At 56.4% G+C, this 18,303-nt stretch overlaps 1 protein-coding gene across 4 annotated transcripts in view; it reads left to right on the top strand.

The window, feature by feature from the left end:
- The window catches only part of MGRN1 (mahogunin ring finger 1), a 117,918-nt gene extending 100,242 nt beyond the window's left edge, over positions 1-17,676 (top strand). Inside the window, exons 11-17 of one of the 4 annotated variants that reach the window (XM_044981202.1) lie at positions 3,075-3,184; positions 7,085-7,308; positions 9,759-9,882; positions 10,669-10,714; positions 12,765-12,872; positions 13,751-13,869; positions 15,085-15,222. In XM_044981202.1, coding sequence (XP_044837137.1) covers positions 3,075-3,184; positions 7,085-7,308; positions 9,759-9,882; positions 10,669-10,714; positions 12,765-12,872; positions 13,751-13,857 — 719 coding nt within the window. In that variant the 3' untranslated portion in view covers positions 13,858-13,869; positions 15,085-15,222. Of the gene's footprint in view, positions 1-3,074; positions 3,185-7,084; positions 7,309-9,758; positions 9,883-10,668; positions 10,715-12,764; positions 12,873-13,750; positions 13,870-15,084 lie in introns of all 4 variants that reach the window. The other 3 variants (XM_044981205.1, XM_044981204.1, XM_044981201.1) reach the window with 3 other exon arrangements.
- Positions 17,677-18,303: the final 627 nt, after the last annotated feature.

Consider the following 18,303-nt stretch of genomic DNA (forward strand, 5'->3'; position numbering starts at 1 on the left):
ATACACGCAACCAATACCCGGAGCTCCCCTTTGGCTTGGCACGTGTATTGGCCTGCCTGCACTGCTAGGTGTCCAGCATTCCCCTTACCTAGACAATTGGGTAGTGGGAAGTGCCTCAAGCATCCAAGTCCACAGCAGTAGCAGAGTCCTTATCAGAGGCTCTTGTCTGGGCCTGAAACTGAATTTAAACAAAGTTGCAGCCAATGCAGCCAGGGGCGGCTCTAGGAATTCCGCCGCCCCAAGCAGGACGGCGCTCCGCGGGGCGCGCTCTGGCGGTCGCCGGTCCCGCTGCTCCAGGGGACCTCCTGCAGACGTGCCTTTGGAGGGTCCGCTGGTCCCGCGGTTCTGGTGGACCTCCCGCATGCATGCCTGCGGATGCTCCACTGGAGCCGCGGGACCAGCGGACTCTCCACAGGCATTTCTGCGGGAGGTCCGCCAAAGCCGCCTGCCGCCCTCCCGGCAAAATGCCGCCCCAAGCGCGCGCTTGGCGCGCTGGGGTCTGGAGCCAGCCCTGAAGGCAGCTCAAACTCCCTGTAACCTCTGGCTTCAGGCTGCCTCTGCTAGCAGCTGAGTGCAACAGGGAAACTCACTAATCCCTGGGTTGTCTTTAAGCATAAGCAAGCTGCATAAGTTGCAAGCCTGGTATATTCATAGGCTCCCTTTAACCTAAGTCTGAGCAAAGTGACAAAATTAGAGCTCTCCAGAGAGTGAGTTGGGGCAAGAAATGAGATAGAGGCAGGGTGAATTGACGTAAATCACCACATGGACAGCCTTGATTGCAATAATCAATTTAAATCAACTTTTCCACCTGTACTTCAGTTATTTCTACAGAAAGGTGCCATCATTGGTTGATATAACCATTAAAACATGTTGATTTACAACTAAATACCACCTTTACACTAGATTTAGGACATCTTTTTGCTCCCTAGGATAGTACACTATAACTACATACATTTATTTAAGCAATTATATAGCTTAATATTTTCAAATTCTTATTAATTGTATATTTTTAGTATGTTAGAAAATGGTGAATGATATATTGTTGTTGTTTATTTACTAGCTAATTAACTTTTTTCTCAGAATTTGTGTTAAGCTGCAATAGGATGGTAACTGGAATTTAATTAAACACACAAAACAGCACATAAAATTGATTTTTTATTAAACAAAATAAGCCCTTAATACAGAGCATTACCTAATGTGCCATATTTATAAAGCTTGACCTCAAAAGTTAGATATGTTCCCTGGATTCTTTACACCAGGGATCAGCAACGTTTGGCACGTGGCCCACCAGGGAAGCCCCCTGGCGGGCCAGGCTGCTTTGTTTACCAGCCTTGTCCGCAGGTTCAGCCGATTGCGGCTCCCACTGGCCGCGGTTCACCGCTCCAGGCCAATGGGGGCTGTGGGAAGCCGTGGCCAGCACATCCCTCGTCCCGCGCTGCTTCCCACATCCCTCATTGGCCTGAAGCGGCGAACCGTGGCCAGTGGGAGCCACGATCCACCGAACCTGTGGACGCGGCAAGTAAACAAACCATCCCAACCTGCCAGGGGGCTTACCCTGATGGGCCGCGTGCCAAAGGTTGCCGATCCCTGCTTTACACCAATAATGCGGACTTTATCTCAGAGTTTTTGATAGATGGATTCAATATATTTATTTTTTATTTAAATGTTTTTAAAAATTATAGTACGATTAGGCTTTAACGTATTTTGTATTAAATTCAGATTTCATTTTAAACAGGTTTCTTTTTAAAAAGAAAAACTTGTAATTTAAATAGCAACCTTTGATTTATAGTGAAGAAAAAAAATCTATTTTTTTCCCTCAAAAGAACCCATTGATTTGTCTCCACCCTGGGTAGAGACTGCTCTAGGGTAATAACATGGAGGCAAATGTGAGCCTGTGAATGAAATGTTCTGTGCAATGAAACAAGGGGGCCCAAGTTTAACCACCTTGATCCTTTTGTATGAGATGGGTCGGGACCCATTTCAGACCATCTCGGAGTCTTGTTCATTGGGGGATTTCAGCGCATCTGATGTGCCTCCTGGCCTCAGTGTGTGAACAAGTCATCATTTAACTCCCCCTGTTACCAGAAAATTAATGCCCCATTAACACAGTGGCCAGCTCCTCATCCCCACCCTGGCCTGGAGCCACAAATCTGAGGCTGAGAAATAGCAAGGGGAGCTGTCTCCTGTGTCATCGTGCCCCCCCCGCCCCCCCCGTGCAGTTCTTGCAGAGCAGTCACTGAGAGCTGCTGACGGTCTCCTTGGCATTCTGCGTGCAAATCTGTCAGGGCCTGGCCTGCTTTTCTTTCTCCTTCCCACTTCTCTGGGAGCAGCCCCAGGCCTGGCCCCATCCCCCCACACCTCCCAGCACTAGTGCAGCACCCCATGCACCACCCCATGCACCACGGAGTCTTCCTGAGCCATGGCTGGGGCCCCCACCAGTCTGAGGGCCTTGCAGTGTTGCCCCAAGGTGCCCGGGCCTGGTGACTGCATCTTTCCTGGGCCTGCGTTGGGGATCACCACAGTGTACTCGGGTACCAACTTCTGGCCTCCCGCCATGCGTCAACCCCTCACCTCCCTGCGGGTTGCTGGCTGGGGGCAGACTGACACAGCTGGCGCTGGCAGCAGATGTAGGGCCATGCTCAGGTGAAGCCCCACCCCCCAGGTTAGTTATGAGAATGGGCACTTCCAGAAGGGTATGGGGTTGAATTTCCATATAAATAGAGCTGCCATTTCATTCACTGCAGACGCTGCTTGGAGCCAAGGGCTCTGTCTGCTGGCAGACTGCTCCTCCCTCCAGTTTCTTGCACTAGCAGATGAGCTCAGGGGACTGGACACCAGCACTTGGCTTCCATGTGTTCAGCTGCAAGACCTTAGCCTGAAATTAGTGCCAGTCAGCTGGAGGCAGCTCCCCCCAGGAGCCCCTGCTCTCTGGGGTGCAGGGTCTCACCAAGCTGAATTCTGCCCACTAACGCAGTGTCTGAGCCATGTCCCTAGTGGAGTGGCTGTGGCACAAGGTGGCGCTGTCCAACACGCTGCTTTGGCCGTCTAGTCACCTGTACAATGTTCCCTCCTAGCCTTCCGCGCCCTGCTGCAGATCCGAGCCGTGAGGAAGAAGCCTGGGGCTCTGTCGCCCGTCTCATTCAGCCCCGTCCTGGCCCAGACCATGGACCATGATGAGCATTCTGTAAGTAACTCACAACCCTGCATGGCTTCTGGCCCTGTGTCCCACCCTCCCAGGGAGCGGAGATCGGGCAGGCTCTCTGTTCTCCATTCCCAGGCTCCATTTCAGTTGGCTTGGTCTGTCTGTGGATGTCCTTTCCTGGGGCTGTTGGCCAAGGCCCTTTGAGCTGTGTTTGGGGTGAGCCTTTCCTACTTGGATCAGCTTCGTGCTTGAGCATTCAAACCTCCTGCTCTTCTTGAACCCCTTGATAGCTGGGGGGCAGCCTTCCCCCATGGCTTGTGGCTTTTCAGAATGGCTGCTACCCCCCACACCAGGTTTATGAAGCTGTTTCAGGCCGGGTCTCCGCTCCTTTGTTAGCCAGCATGACTTTGAGCGGGAACTGCCACCGTGTGCCATTGCATGAAGAGGTTTCCCTGGGCCATGCGGGATACAGTGCCCATACTGGAGTGGGTAGCCAAGCTCTGGGGTTGGAAGAATAATTGGTTACAGTTTGAGCTTGTGTAAATCTGCATCTGCAAGTTGTTTTGATGAAATGCCGTTGGCCTCCTGATTTCCCTCTGAGGTCTGCTCGTGGGCTGGCTAATAACCCCATATGTGCAGCTCTCCCAGGGAAGCACACATCCCAACCAGTGGAAGTGCACAGCTAATTATAGAGAGATGTGAGATCTCCCAGAGCTGGTGTGATCAGCACCACTGGGGGGCTGTCAAATACAGCATTGCTAGCTGTTCTGAACGAAGGAGGTGTAACCTAAGACGGCTCCAGTGCGTTGTTCAGAGACTTGCTCCCCTTGCCCTTGTTCTGACGTATCACTATACGTACTCGTTGCTGTGCCCCAGATACTGGGACCTGCAGGTGTAAACGCAGTTCCCATCGTCCTGGTCCATTCCTTTGCGGACTCTAGAATGGAAGCCTCCATCCTGAACAATGTTCACAGGGGCTGACACCGCTCGCTGTCAGTGATGTGGTTGCAGATCAAACCACAAATAGACCCTCCTGACTGAGCGGCTGGGACCCCTTCACCCCATGAGCCTGGCTCATGAAATCTTGTCTGGGGGGGAAGCGGTCACTACAGACAAGAAGTGAATGCCAGAATGCAGAGTTTGAGCATGGTATCTCCCTGACCTGACTGAGCTGAGCAAGTTTCAGTTTAAAAAAATGTCTCTGGGCTGATTTCCAAATGGCAGTGAGGATCCAATGCTTTGCCGGGCAAAGGGCTGGGGGGCGAGACCCTCTCTGCTCAGCGTAGCAGAGAGCAGGTTTGTTTGGCCAATTACTACTCTTTGGAAAGGCAGTCAGTACGTTGAGAGAGGTGCTGCTAAGTAGCCAAGGTGGGATTTTGTGGGCAATTGTTTTACAAACTGTGACGGGAACAGAAATGGGCATTCATTGCATTTTGTAAAAACTTAGTTACAACCAGTTTTCACCCAGCAGCCTTGGAGTAGTGCTGAGACCCAGCAAATGAACCTGCTCCAGGCAGCGCGACTGCTGAAGCAGGGTGCAGAGTAAGGTGGAGACAGCCTCACGAAGAGCTAGGCAGCTAGTTATAAAGCTCTGTCCATAGGAATGGTCTCAGCTGGGAGTGACACGGGAAAGGAAAATTCTTGTTTCAAATATGATTATGATCTTAACTGTCCCTTTAAATCCCCCAAAGTGAGCAATGTCTCCCTACCCAACAGGAAATGTGCAAGGGAAACAGTGAGTGGTCGCATTAATCACCAGGAGTCTCGCTGACATGTGAGACCATTCCACGTGCGAGGGCTTGCTAACACACTGGGCATTACGAAGGAGCGAAGCCCAAAGTGCCCTGACCCCAGCCCCTGCTCCCGTTCATTCTGACAGCACTCGCCCCCTTCAGACGTTCGCTCGCCCCCACCTGCTGTGCTGGAGGGAAGCAGAATTATCCTAGTTTTACAGATGGATAAGCTGAGGCACGGAGAGTGTTGGGAGACTTGCCTGAAGTCCAAAGGGAGTCAGTATCAGAACACAGGGATTCCTGGCCCCCACCCTGTACTGGAACCCTAAGATCACAACCCCTTCTTTCTTGTTTTCCTGCTCCAGACTCCTAGGACAGGGCAAAAGAGCCTCTGTCGAGTTCCTGTTCCACCTATGGGATTGCTTGTGGGAGCTTGTCTGCATTTGTCTAGCCCCTGATCTCTTTGAAGGGCGTGCTTGGGCTTTCTTTGTAAAACTTGTTCAGAGAGGTTGGGGTTGACAATAGCAGAGTCAAACCAAGTCTCAGATGCAAGCAGAACGGACTGGGAAAGAGACTCCTGCACACCTTGTGTAAAGCAAACCAGCTTGGTTGTGAAGTTGCTTAAAAAAACCCTTGAAAACTCTTGTAGTTGACAGTTGAGTGAGTGTTTGCACCTTGGGACTTGTTCATGCTTGGGGTGCAGCACAACAAATCAGCCACCACCACTGGGCAGGGTCTGCGCCTTGGTAAGCAGGAGGGGGAAGCACAGCTGAAGTATAAATGCAAGTGATGGACCTAAGAGAGGGAGGAGCGATCCATTTTATCCCCTAGCCCTATCCCATGAGTCCTGCAGCTACCCTCATCTTCAGCACCAGGGAGGCTCCTGCTTCCTGTTGCTCCAAGCAGCCTGGGGGCTTGGCTCATGGTGGAGCGTGGCACACTGGGACCTGTGTTCTCTGCAGGTCACATCTCTTCATTAAAGATGAGGGCTGTTGTCTGATGCTGTTATACAAGCTTGACAGAGCCCGCAGCCTCCTCGCAAGCTGCAGATGCAGCCTTCCGAAGGTCACGCAGGGCACCCTGCAGTGCTGTAAGCAGAGCAATAGGCTTCAGGGACAGTTGGGTGGTTAGTGCCCAACGAGAGGGAGCCATTGCTTAAAGATATGTATAAGTTTCAGTGACTGATTCGCAGGGACCTGCGTGGCCCCTGCTGTGGAACTGAGCTACAGCACCTGAGCTTTCGCTTAAAAAGAAAACACAAAATCAAAAGGTTGGTTCTTGCCCCTCATGACTGCGACGAAAACATCCCCAATATAAACCAGTCTGTTACTGTCGCCTCATGTCTGCTGCCTCCTGAAACAGGAGCTCTGAGCTGGTGTCTGTAAACAGTGCCCCCTCCGGCTTGGTGGGGCAATAATCCTGGAACCTAGGGACAGTTTTAGTGTCAATGCAATTAAGTATTTCATTGCTCGCTTAGCCCACTGTCCCTCACTGCCTCTCCAAGTGCCTAAACCCACAATGTGCTGTACCTCGCTGCCATGTCCTCCAGCACGCATGCACCAACCTCTACCAGGCACTCGTGCTTTGTCAGTGCAGACGTTGTTGGCACTGAAAGGCATCGCAAAGTGAACTGGTTATAACAGCTCAGTCAGTGGCAGAGATGCTGAGCTGAACATATTCTTTATATTCCTCCTCCGCACAGTAAAAACTTCCCTTCGTGAATTTACCGGCCCACCCCCAAAACATGAGCACCGCGGTGCAGAATGGAGGTGCAGTTTGCCACTGATGATGGTGATTAATAATTGGGTTCAGTTGACATTGGTTTAACTGCTTTTAACAGGACACAATCAACATGTACTGCATATCCCCTCAGCCCCCGGTTTCCCACTCATGTGAAAGTCCCAGACAAACAACAAAGGAAACTCGCTATGTGGAGGAAGCAGCAGGAAGGGCTGTTGGATGTGCAATAGAAATAAACTGACAATAGCAAGCACATATGATACTGCTTTCTCTAATCTTTCCCTTAGAGAATCTTGACTGTTGTTTGAAACAGGTGTGAGCAAAACTTTAAGCTGATGGTGCCCCTTTAAATTAACTATTGAAGGAGCAAAGGATTTACTGTGCAAAGAATAAAGCAGGGATCCCAGTTTCACACTGGGTCCAGTTCAGTGGGGTTGCCTAACATTACCCCTGTTTTCCTCACCTGCAGAGCTCCGACAATATCCCTCCAGGATATGAGCCCATTTCGTTGCTGGAAGCATTGAATGGCCTCCGCTCCATCTCCCCATCCATCCCGTCCGCTCCTCTGTATGAGGAAATCAGCTACACCGGCGTGGTGGATGGGCTGCCCCCTGCTGGCCGCCCACTAGCCGGGATTGACAGAGCCATGGAGAGCGGCCCTCAAAAGAGCAAGCGGAGCAAATCTCCAGACAGGTCAGCCCCAACAAAGGAACAAAGGCGTCTGCTCCTCACATGGGCCCTTCGGGTCCTCCCCAGCACAGTACAGCCCTGTCATTAACTCCTTGGCTTACCTGGCCCATGGCTCGGCATTGCCGCCTAGCGATCCCGGCACTGCTAACCCTGCAGCAGTGGGCGGATGACAGCTCCTCAGAGCTGGGAGCTTGGGGTGGTGCCTGCATGTTAGCCTTAGGGTACGTCTTCACTACCGGCCGTATCAGCAGGTAGCAATCGATTTCTTGGGGATCGATATATCGCGTCTCATCTAGACGCGATATATCAATCCCCGAACACGCTCCTGTCGACTCCAGAACTCCACCAACGCGAACGGCGGTAGCGGAGTCGACATGGGGAGCCGCGGACGTCGATCCCGCACCGTGAGGACGGTAGGTAACTCGATCTAAGATACTTCGACTTCAGCTACGCTATTCACGTAGCTGAAGTTGCGTATCTTAGATCGATCCCCCCCTAGTGTAGACCAGCCCTTAGAAATGCCTGTCTTGCGATTGCTGGAGGACTCCATGGAGGGCTCACTGTTCACCGAAGAAAGTTGAATTTTTACCAAGCAGATCTGTTCTGCCAGCTGTTTCCAGGGTGTTTTGGCTTCAATAGCTGGTGACAGAACTCCAGAGTTTTAAACAGGCTGGAAGAAACCTCTTCCCTTCCCGATTACCCAGATGACCCTGACTTTGTATACATGATGTCATAACTCTACTGATTCTCCAGTCCTCCATGGAGTCCTCCAAGAGACAAGAGCTGAATTTCTAGTGTGAAAAACAGAGACACAAACCTTTTGTTACAATTTTTGAAGCCACCTTTATCCATCACCCAGAAGCAAAATGGGCGGGTGCACATGTGTTCCCACCGCAGGTCGCCTCTGACGTGGTTTGTGCAGGGCCAGGACGAAAGTGGCCCTGCACAAAGCAGTGTCAGAGCCAGGACGAAAGTGGGTTAGCTGCTGGCTCTGTGCTGTGCCTCCCCAGCCCTTGTCTCCTCTCATGGGCGGTGACTTCATTTCCTGCTAACAGAGAGATCCTGATCCGTGAGCTCTGCAGGCCGTGTCCGGATGAGGACTGAAAGTGGTGGTGGTGGGTTAACTAACACCTTGTTTGAAAAGTCTAGTGCAGACAAGGCAGCCTGGACTCTAGGCTCTCCCTCAGCTAGCTTCACCTTGTCAGATCCATGTGTCCACTAGGCTAGTCAGACATATTGGCCAACCCCCTTCTAACACCTTCAGTGCCAGCCTGAGCAAGGCTTATGGTCAGAAAATCCACTTCCTGCTCCGAATCCCACATTTCCCTGTTTGGAGCATCCTTCAAGAGAGCGTTTGACTTTCCCATGTGCTCTCTGCTGCACAGGGCTGGCTCCAGGCACCAGATTAGCAAGCAGGTGCTTGGGGCGGCCATTCCGGAGAGGGGCGGCACGTCCAGCTATTTGGCGGCAATTCGGCGGAGGGTCCCTCATTCCCATTCGGAGCGAAGGACCTCCCGCTGAATTGCCGCAGATCGCGATTGCGGCTTTTTAAATTTTTTTTTAAATTTTTTTTTTTTTGGCTGCTTGGGGCGGCAAAACCCCTGGAGCCGGCCCTGCTGCTGCACACATCAGTCTCCTTCGCCGCTCCTTATTCTCACGCCTGGAGCATGTGCCCCAGCTCCACCAGCAGCTGCTAACTTTGGAAACGTCCCTCCCCCAAGGCCTCTTCCCTGCACGTGCCTTCCAAAATACCTCTAGAGAGCTTGGCGCTACCAACTATTCCCCTCTGTCTTCACAGGCTGCATCACAGGAAGTCCCCAGCTTTCTCTCATCAGCTGTCCATAAGCATACTGAGCAGGGGAGTAGCCTTTCTGGCTCCTTGTCACAGGACGATCTGCTGTGTGAGGCTGGGAAGCAGCAGCCCCCGATTTTTAAGCTGGTGTTTCAGCCGTGCTCTCACACCCTGCATGTCCTGCAGCCCCAGTTCCATGCCCATGCTTCCTTTGAGCATTTTCTGGTATCGTGCGCCCCAAGCCCAGGGCTGCAGGTGAACCTCCCCTTGACACGTTGAGGCCCAGTCGGGACGCAGAGCCCTGACAAGCATTGCAAGAAGGGGCTGAAACTCCTGGGAATGCCAGGTTCAGCTCCCAACAGGCCTGAGGTGGCCCTTCGCTCTGCTGAGCAAGCTCTGTGCAAGTGACAGTTGGCGTGTGTCTCAGATGAGACGCACCAGGGGTCTGAGCACTCGGAGCAGTTGCTTATGCCCTTATGGCCGTTTCTATGAGAGGGAGGTTTGTGATCACATGTTCCCCTGCCTGCACTCTTGTGCACCTCCTGGCTTCTGCCGTTTCCACTGTGCTGTGCCTGCCGGGGGCTGGGCGATGCCATGGGAATGGAAGTCACTGTGTTTTGTGGCTCTCTGCAATGTCACTCTTCCCCCCCCTCCCCACCAGTGCGTTACGATCTCCTTCGTCTCCAATCCATGAAGAGGATGAGGAGAAGCTCTCTGAGGACTCGGACTCCCAGCCAGCGCTGAGCGGGGCCGAGCTGGGGCTGAGGGAGAACAGCTCTCCTGGAGTAAGTCCCCATCCCAAACGCTGCTCAACCCTGGCTGCTCCTTGCCCCATAGCCCTGCACCAGTGAAGGGCCACTCCCTGGGCTGCAGCCTGGCAGCTGGCTACGGGTGCTGGTCTGGGGAGCTGCATTTCGGGCAGGCTCTTCCTGAGTAACGGGGCTCAGGGTAAACCCTTTAGTGTAGGACGGGAAGGAGCCCGGAGTCCATTCCCGGAGAGCCTCGAACACTTCCCCTCCTCCCTTAACTCCACAGCTTTCTACCCCCCACCCCCAGTGCCTGGGGTTTCCCATGCTGCCAACCCCTCCCCCTGGGCACAATGGGAACAATTACAATAACAGCCAGGGAGGGCATTTCTAACCCCTTGGGGCTGGCGCCTGAAGGGCTTTGTTAACATGGGAGGCTCCTGCCGGGGCAAAAGGGTTCCTGGGTGGCATCCTTAGTGAGAGAGCTAGGTTAATTCTGGCTCCAATCACTGCAGTTGGCTCTGCAGCTTCCTAGCTCTGAACCCCCCAGCCTGGGCCTGCCTGGTGCACCCACAATCAGCATCTGACACCCGGGAACCTCCAGGAGGGTTCAGCAGGGGGTGCTGTGCCCGGACAGGTGGTCACCCTCATTCCCCAGGCAAAAACGGCACTAGTGTGGTGATAATGCTGGGCACCCTGTATCGGGGCATCAAACAGGCTGCCCCCCATCCTGGGCACAGCCTGCTGAGCACGTCGGTAGAGTATACTGGGTCCGAGGGGAGGGGTTCCAGCCTGCAGAGATTGTTCTATTCTCTCCTTTTCCAGAGCATGGTGGCTGAAGAAATCGAGGAGATCTCGTCCCTGCAGCAAGGTACGTCCTGCCCATACCTATGAGATAAGTCAGTCTAGAGGGTGGAGTTTGGGGCTGGAAGTGACCCCCTGCTAGCCTCTTGGCCCTGCTCTCGGCTTATGGCAGGGCTCCTTCTAATCCCCCGGAAGGTGCTCTTTGGGGCTGGACGTGGTCTCGGCCTGAGATCACATGCCCGGGTCACTGATCTCTGCTGAATGTGGGAATCCCTCTGCCAGGGACCGGCTTTGGGGTTTACAGTTCCCCTTGGAAACATGAGTCTGACAATGGCTAATCAGCTGAAATTCCCCAGTCTGAGGGCCTGTCTTGGCAGCAAGCTGGGGGGTAAATCTGCAGTGCACTAGCCTGCTGCGAATTAACTGGTCACATGGATCCTGCAACCATGCACTCAGGGTATGTGCATGTTTGATCTGGGAGGTGTGATTGCCAGCCTGTGCAGCTATACCCGCACTCACTCTAGCACGCTAAAAATAGTGGAGCTGGGGTAGCAGGGTCGTGGCTGGAATATGTACTTGCCTGGATCCCAGGAACATACACAGGTGGCTGGTCTGAGCAGCCCGAGCTACACCGTTGTGTTTAGCACGCTAACCTGAGCTGAGAATCTCACCTCCCAGCTCAAAGGCAAGACGTAAACATTCCCCGGTGTGCACTGAGCGCTAGGGAGCTGTGTGTGTGGTAGCAGGGTCCGCACGGCCAGTTAGCACACAGGCAGGCACTAACTCTCTAGACAAGCCTGAACTTTGTCCAAGGGATTTCCTTGGAGACTGAGCGCCCCCTAGTGCTTGTGCACAGACACAACTCCTGACCGGTGCCTGCTGGGGCCAAGGTGTGGTTCTTCATTGAAACATGCACTTTGTGCAACAGGGATCTTTGAGTGAAGAACTATCAAGATCTGCAGAGCTCTGTGCACTGCGACACTCTCCAGCGTTTCTCGTGTCTCAGATCTTCCCAAGGGAGTATTTAAAAACTGCATTTGAACAGTCGCCGAAGCTGAAGGGGAAGTTGGGAACAGGGCCGGCTCCAGGCACCAGCTTATCAAGCAGGTGCTTGGGGCAGCACTTTCACGTATTCGGTGGCAATTCGGCGGAGGGTCCCTCACTCCCGCTCGCAGCGAAGGACCTCCCGCTGAATTGCCGCAGATCGCGATCGCGGCTTTTTTTCTTTTTTTCTTTTTTTTGGCTGCTTGGGGTGGCCAAACCCTTGGAGCCGGCCCTGGTTAGGAACGAGGAAAGCGACAGTGACTGAAATTTCTCGTGCGTTCCTTCCCAGCTGGCTCTCCCTGGAGCTCAGCTCTTCCAGAGTGGGCTGATGGGGCAGATCAGTAGTGCAGCACCAGGCTGGCTGTGTGCATTTCCCTCCCCTTTGCTGCTGTCGCCATGTTCCCCAGCCTGTGCCCGAGGGCCAGGAGGGAGGCAGAGGCTCTCAGTTGGCCATTGTGCCAGGCAGCACCCACCATTCCCAAACACTTGATGGGAAATTTCACTGCAACTTAAAAGCCTAGATCTCATTCCCTAGACAAACCCTAAGTAACACCTGCCTGTTGATCCGCTGTGGGAGGTGGCCTCCACATGGGGAGAGAGGAGAGCACCGGGGGTGGGTTCTCCATCCTGCCCAATGCCAGGTGGCCATCTCCTCGCTCCAGCGCTGCTCGGTGCGCAAGACCCAGGCTGTGTCCTGCATGCGTGGGGCTGGCTCAGTGCTGCTAAGATTTGCCCTCTGGTGCTGTGATCAGTGCCCAGGGCAGGGCTGGCAGGACAAATGGCAGGAGGCACTGCGCGACTTCGCTGGGCTCCCTAGGCCTGATGTGTCTTCAAGCGTCTCGGCTGCAGACAAGAGAGGTGCCTTTTTCAGTCGCTGGCCGTGTCACCTGGCAGCGTTTGCAGGGCGCGGCAAGGGGCAGTGAGGAAGGAACCTATTCTCCCCATGCGGAGGGGGACGGGGGGGCCTTGTTGGCACTGGCCTCTCCTCTGGAGGGAAGGCAGCACAGGGCCCACTGTCTCTCTCCCGCTCGGTGCATCGGGACTAAGCTGTCCACATTCTCTGCTGACTCCAGGTAGCCGCCTGCCCTCCATGGAAGACATCCTGCCGGAGAACATCTGCAGCGAGCACAGGAGCCTTACGCAGTCAGAGAGTGACCCCGCAGTCGATGTGTACCTGCCAGGTAACAGCCCAGCCTGGGGGCGGGGGGAGGTCTCCTTGTGCTGGCACAGCGCTGATTGGTGGGGGGCTGCACTGCCGTGGCTTGGCAAGGGGTCTGTGCTGTGTGTACTTGCTGCGGGCTGAGCCACCCTGCTTGCAGCTTACTTGCCTGGATCAGCGCATCAGGCAGCTCGTCTCCAGCAGAGAGCGAAACTCTCCCCTAAAGCACCCACTTGCCATGATCATGTGGTGCTAACTGCTGCCCCCAGGGGCATGGGCGAGCGGGGCTTCCAGAGAGGTAACTTGCCCTATATCTCTGCTTCCCCTCTCTCTCCCTTTGCCGTCCCCTCCTCCCCCACCCTTTTGTCTTGCTGCTTCCAGCCACCCACCCCACCCCACCTCACCCCTTTCCTCCTTTCTGCTCTTTGGGCTGCAGCCACTAGAGGGCAACACAATTCCAAGTGTGATAGTGGCTGCCCCATGTGAGTTGGTGAGATTCTCTCCCCACCCCCCAACCAAAGATTCATGAATACGTGAGCTGCCACATCTGATCACTGGCCCTGGCACTCCAGCTGTGAGCTCCCACCGAGAGGAAGAGCCTACCTGGCAGCAGATGCCGGGCACACTGGGATCTTTATTGCTCCTTGTCTCCATACTGCTGACCCAGGAGGGAGAGGCAGGGGCTGCCACGCTGGAGCCCCTGGGCATGCATGCTGTCACCACGATCCACACGCGGCGCGCTGGGGTCATCCTGTGTGGGGGAGGGGCCTATCTCTGGGCAGACCGGGCCCCACTCACTGTGCCGTGGGTCGGGGATTGCGCTTCGGGGGGCTTCGTGGCTGAGCTGCTCCCAGCGCAGCTCCATCAGCTGTAGTCGTTGCAGCCTGTTCTCTCCCGTAGAGTCGCGGTCTGTTCTGAGCATCTCTCTAATGTCTCCTTCCTTCTGTCTACCTCCCTGCTCCTGCCCTGGGCAGCACTGGGTCCTGATTCCTGCTCTATTGGGATAGAGGAGTAAGCTGGTACGTCATCTCATTCTCTCTTACGTGCAGGGAATTGCATGGGGCGGCAGGAGCCTTTCAGGGTGGGGGCAGACTAACTGAATGTGTCACTACCAGGCTGGCCCCTTCTCCCCTCCCTGCCCTTCCAGCTCAGCCCAGGATGGTGCATTGTTGCAATGGTTTCCCCTCACCACAGGGTGGCAGTAACAGGCCTCAGAGCAGGGCGTGGGAGACAAGTATGTGATGAGCCAACTGGCCTGAAATCCTGGAGTTCAGCTGCTCCCAGGGCTTCTCTCTCCAGACTGCTCAGCTTGTGCCTCCTTTGTATACTGTCTGCAAACTGACCTGGCAGCTCTGATCCCAGCCCCTGGCAGCAACTGGCAGCATTCCTGAGTCCCCTCTGCCCAGCGCTAGCTAGGCCAAGCACCCTGCCAGGCTCCGAGGGGAGGCTGCTGGGCAGAGCACCCAGTGTCCCTCTCCCCAAGAGAGCGAGGTGAGTTCAGCCCACTCCTTGCGACTCAAGGCACATGGTGCCTTCAGCCACTGCTGCTGTGACAGGAACAGAGGAGCCCGGTCCCTGCTATGCTGAGCACCCTCCCCCAGTCCCTCACTGAATGCTCCTGCAGGAGGCCCTTTGGCTGTATGTGAGCCCATAAGCGTGTGAGTAACTCAGCCGTTAGCATGAGTGACCAGGGTGCGGAACTGGCCCAGAGACCCCCTCTCTCCCACACACAAGGAGATCTGATCTGATCTGCTTCCACTTACCATGTGCAGGGTTCCCCAAAGACTGGGGGGCCAAGAGCCTGAAACCCGTGGGGGTTCCTATCTGGGCCCCGGTGCCTGCTGGGCCCATGTCCTGCTGAACTGTGGCAGAGGGCATGGGGCTCATGCACTCATCAGCAAAGCCGAGAAACTGGACAGGAAATCCTTGTAGGTCCCCACCCAGCCCCTCTGTCCTGGGAGCCAGTGCAGGGCAGTCCCCTTCCCCAGCAAAGGAGAGCGGGGCATACCTGGCATATGCTGGAGTGTGGGGAGCATCCTGTTTGCAGCATGAGTCCCTCTGGCCCACCCAGAAAGGTCCCGGGCCCACTGGGCTCCTCCGGTGCACACATGCTGGCTGATTTCCCCCCAAGCTGTGGCTCAGCCCATCCTGCGCCCGCCTGCTCCACCCCTAGGCTGATGAGAGGGCAGCAGGGGTTGTGACATCTCTCTCTCTCTCTCTTTCCTCTTGTTCAGGGTTGTCCGACTCCGAGACCCTTCCAAGCCATGGCACCAACAGTCCCACTCAGCCCCTCCTCTTCAACCAGCCCCGGCTCTGCCCGGAGGACACGCACAGCCTTTCCTTCCGCCCAGGCCTACGGGGGTCTCAGCTGCGTCCCAAGCCACACGCACAAGCTCTCCTTTCCCCGAGGGAGCCAGGAGCCGCCCGCGTCCAGCAGGGCCCCCAACTGACACTCTGATCATGGCTCGGGTGTGTTAAATGAGTCTGTAAATGGGGCAAGGGGAAGGCAGGCGCTGCCTCCTGCAGCGGGTTTGAGCCAGGCTCCCTGGGGCCCTGGCTCCCACTTTCCTCTTGGGACTGGCCCCTCTCCTCACCAACGGGCACAACTTTTGCACAGGTTGGTTTTTTAAAGTTTAAAGTACTTCCCGTTCTAACCCCTCCGCCCCCCAGAGGAGGGGGCTGGTGGGGGGGTGCAAATGAAGGACACTCCCATGTATATTTTGTACACACGATGACTGCTCGCAGCTGGGGGCTGGAGCTGCCCCTCCCCTGTAAATACGCCTTGGGCCAGTCGCCCTTTGCAGGCCGGCCAGGCTCTGCTCTGTTTTCTCCTGGGGGCACCCAGCCCAAGGGGGTCTCCAGCTGTTTTCTCCATGTGGCACCCCCTCTTCTCCAGGCGTCGCTTCCCTGGGAGTGGCATTGCCTCCTGGCCAGCTGGTGATCCCATGATTGCTTTGCAGCTGGCGCTCACTCCCCTGCAGCCTTGTGTGGGAGGAACAGGGTGGCCGGGCTCATGCCTTCCCCTGCAAAGGGACAAGGGCCCCGGCTGCACTCACAGCGGGGGGAGCCTGCTCCGGGTCAGTCCTTCCCAGGGAAGATCCAGCCAAATCTCCAGTGTGGGGCACATGGGTCGCCGCTCCCCTTCCTGATCCTGCACCAGGGCTCTTGGATTCAGCTGCCCCTGCTACCCTGCCCCCTCCAGCCCCTTTGTGGCTCCTCCCTGCCAGGCCCTGGTTCCTGGGCCCTAGGGTGCCATGCATGGCTGCAGGCAGGCTCTTACCTAGCTCACAGCCAGCTGCCTGCGCTGTCAGTGCCGGCGGGCTCCAGGGCGGCTTTTGGAGCTCCTTAGACACAAGCACAAGCATCCTGCCGGAAGGTGGGGACTTTGCCCTGCCAGGCAGCCACCAGCAGCACCCACTTGGCTCCCTGCAAGGCCAGGGCCAGCAGAGCCTTGCTGAGTGACACTGTTCAGGGGAGCCCTTAGGGAGACTAGCCCGTTCCTCATCCTTTACTACTCTGCCCACTTTCCCTGCTGCGGTGAGGCCCGGGCACCTGCTCCTCCCAGCTCTGGAGAGACCCTTCCCTGGCCCCAGTCCCAGCCCCTGGCATCTCCCCATAGTCCCTGCACCACTGTGGTGTGTCTGAGCCCGGGCAGGGGCAGGGAGCCTGGCCTGCAGAGAATGGGGAGCAGCGCATTGGCAGTGCTAGGCCCTGTTACAGCTGGGGGAGGAGCAACCCGGCAGCTTGTCTCACGCTGGCTGGGGCAGGGCCGATGAGTCAAGCGCTCGGGTCTGGGTGGGGTGCGGCCCAGCATCTCTCCATGCTCAGCATGCGGCATTGCCAGCAACGAGGCCCAGGGAGGGCGAGAGGGGTCCTGCCCCCTGCTATGGGATTCCTGCCATGCTGGGGCCTGGGAAAGGCCTCCATGGCAGAGAACCACCCCCCAACAAGGGCCCCTTTGAGTTGCAGCCAGCTCCCCCCACCCAGGTAGGGCCTTTATGAGGCAGGAGCTCAGCCCTGGGCCCCCACTGCAATCCTGGGCTCGTGTGTGTCTGTTGCTGAGGAGATGGGGTGTGCATGGTAGCAGCGGAGGGGGCAGTCTTCCCAATACTCCTGTTGCGGCCCCTGCCCCAGAGAGCAGGCGTGGCCGTGGCACAGGGAGATGCCATGAAAAGCACCCCCCAGCCCTCGCTGCTGACTGCGGTGACTCCCTTTGGCAGCAGGGCAGCTCCCATCACCGCTAGCTTCAGGGGCGTGACTCTCTGCCCCTCGTCCTGACCTGCTGCTGCATGGTCACTGGGCAGAGTTGCTAGCGGGGTGTGGGGGTGCTGGCAGCCTACGGGGCTGAGGGAGCTCTGCACACAGCTTCACACCGGGACCTGGAGCAGGGGGTGTTTGGGCACCTACCTTTCCCCACTGTACATAGCCAGCACCCATGGCCTTGTTGGTGCCCCCTTTGCCCGCCTTGATCGATGTCGCTCAGTGCGGTGACCTTGCCGTGTGCCTTGTTCCTGCTTTCTGTGCTGTGGGGAGTCCCCCACCCCACCCCTGGGGCTGGCCCGGACCCTGCAGGAGTCTCCTGTCCCTGCTGGGAGCTGTGCCCACAAGGACGCGTTCCCGTGGGCAGGTTTGTGTGCATGGCTGCTGGGCGCTGCCGTCTGTTTCCGTTCGCTGTCACGCCTTTCGTTCTCTGCTGCTCCCCAGCGAGATGGGCCACCTCCCTGTCTCTGCGCCGGGGCGCAGAGCCGCCTGTCTCCCCCGGCAGGGATTTCTGGGGGCTCCTCCCTTTGTTCCTCTGTTTAGAGTAATAAATCCATGGAGCAATAGCCTCTGTTTCTCTGTTATTGGAGTCGCCGTGTGCATCCTCTGCTCCATGCAGGGGGAGCAGAGCATTCCAGAGCAGGCGCCTGAGAAGAGCTCTGGGTTTGTTCCAGCTTCACAAACCACCCGTTGGATGCTGGCCCCAGCTGAAACTCCTGCAAACTCCAGCCTAGTCACAGGGCAGGGCAATCACTCCCCTTCTCCAAGGGCAGCCAGCACTGGGCCCTTCTCATGCCTCTGGGAAGCACATATCAGTCTCCGGTGCTCTGCCCCTACAGCAGCCCAGACTCAGCCCTGGGTTTGCCCTGTCACAGGGTGACCCCCTGCAGGACACCGGATGGACACTGACTCCTCTGCAGAGGCCAGGCCTCCTACCCCATGGCTCTCAGACCCCAGGACGTGCACAGCGGGCCCGGGAGAGGTCTGGTGGAGGCTGGGGCTGGAGGGGTCTCCATCCTGCCAGCCCCGCACTCTGAGCGCAGCACCTGTCTCCCCAAGCAGCTCTCTGCAGGGCCCCAGGCATGGGATCTGTCTGTGGGCAGGGAGGCTCCACATGCCCAGGGGGCTGCTGGGGCCCTGCCGCTCACAACTGCTTCTTCAGGCCATGGCCCTCCCCACCCTCAGGCCAGCTC

This window comes from Mauremys mutica, chromosome 11, assembly GCF_020497125.1.
Source record: "Mauremys mutica isolate MM-2020 ecotype Southern chromosome 11, ASM2049712v1, whole genome shotgun sequence".
Taxonomy (NCBI): Eukaryota; Metazoa; Chordata; order Testudines; family Geoemydidae; genus Mauremys; species Mauremys mutica.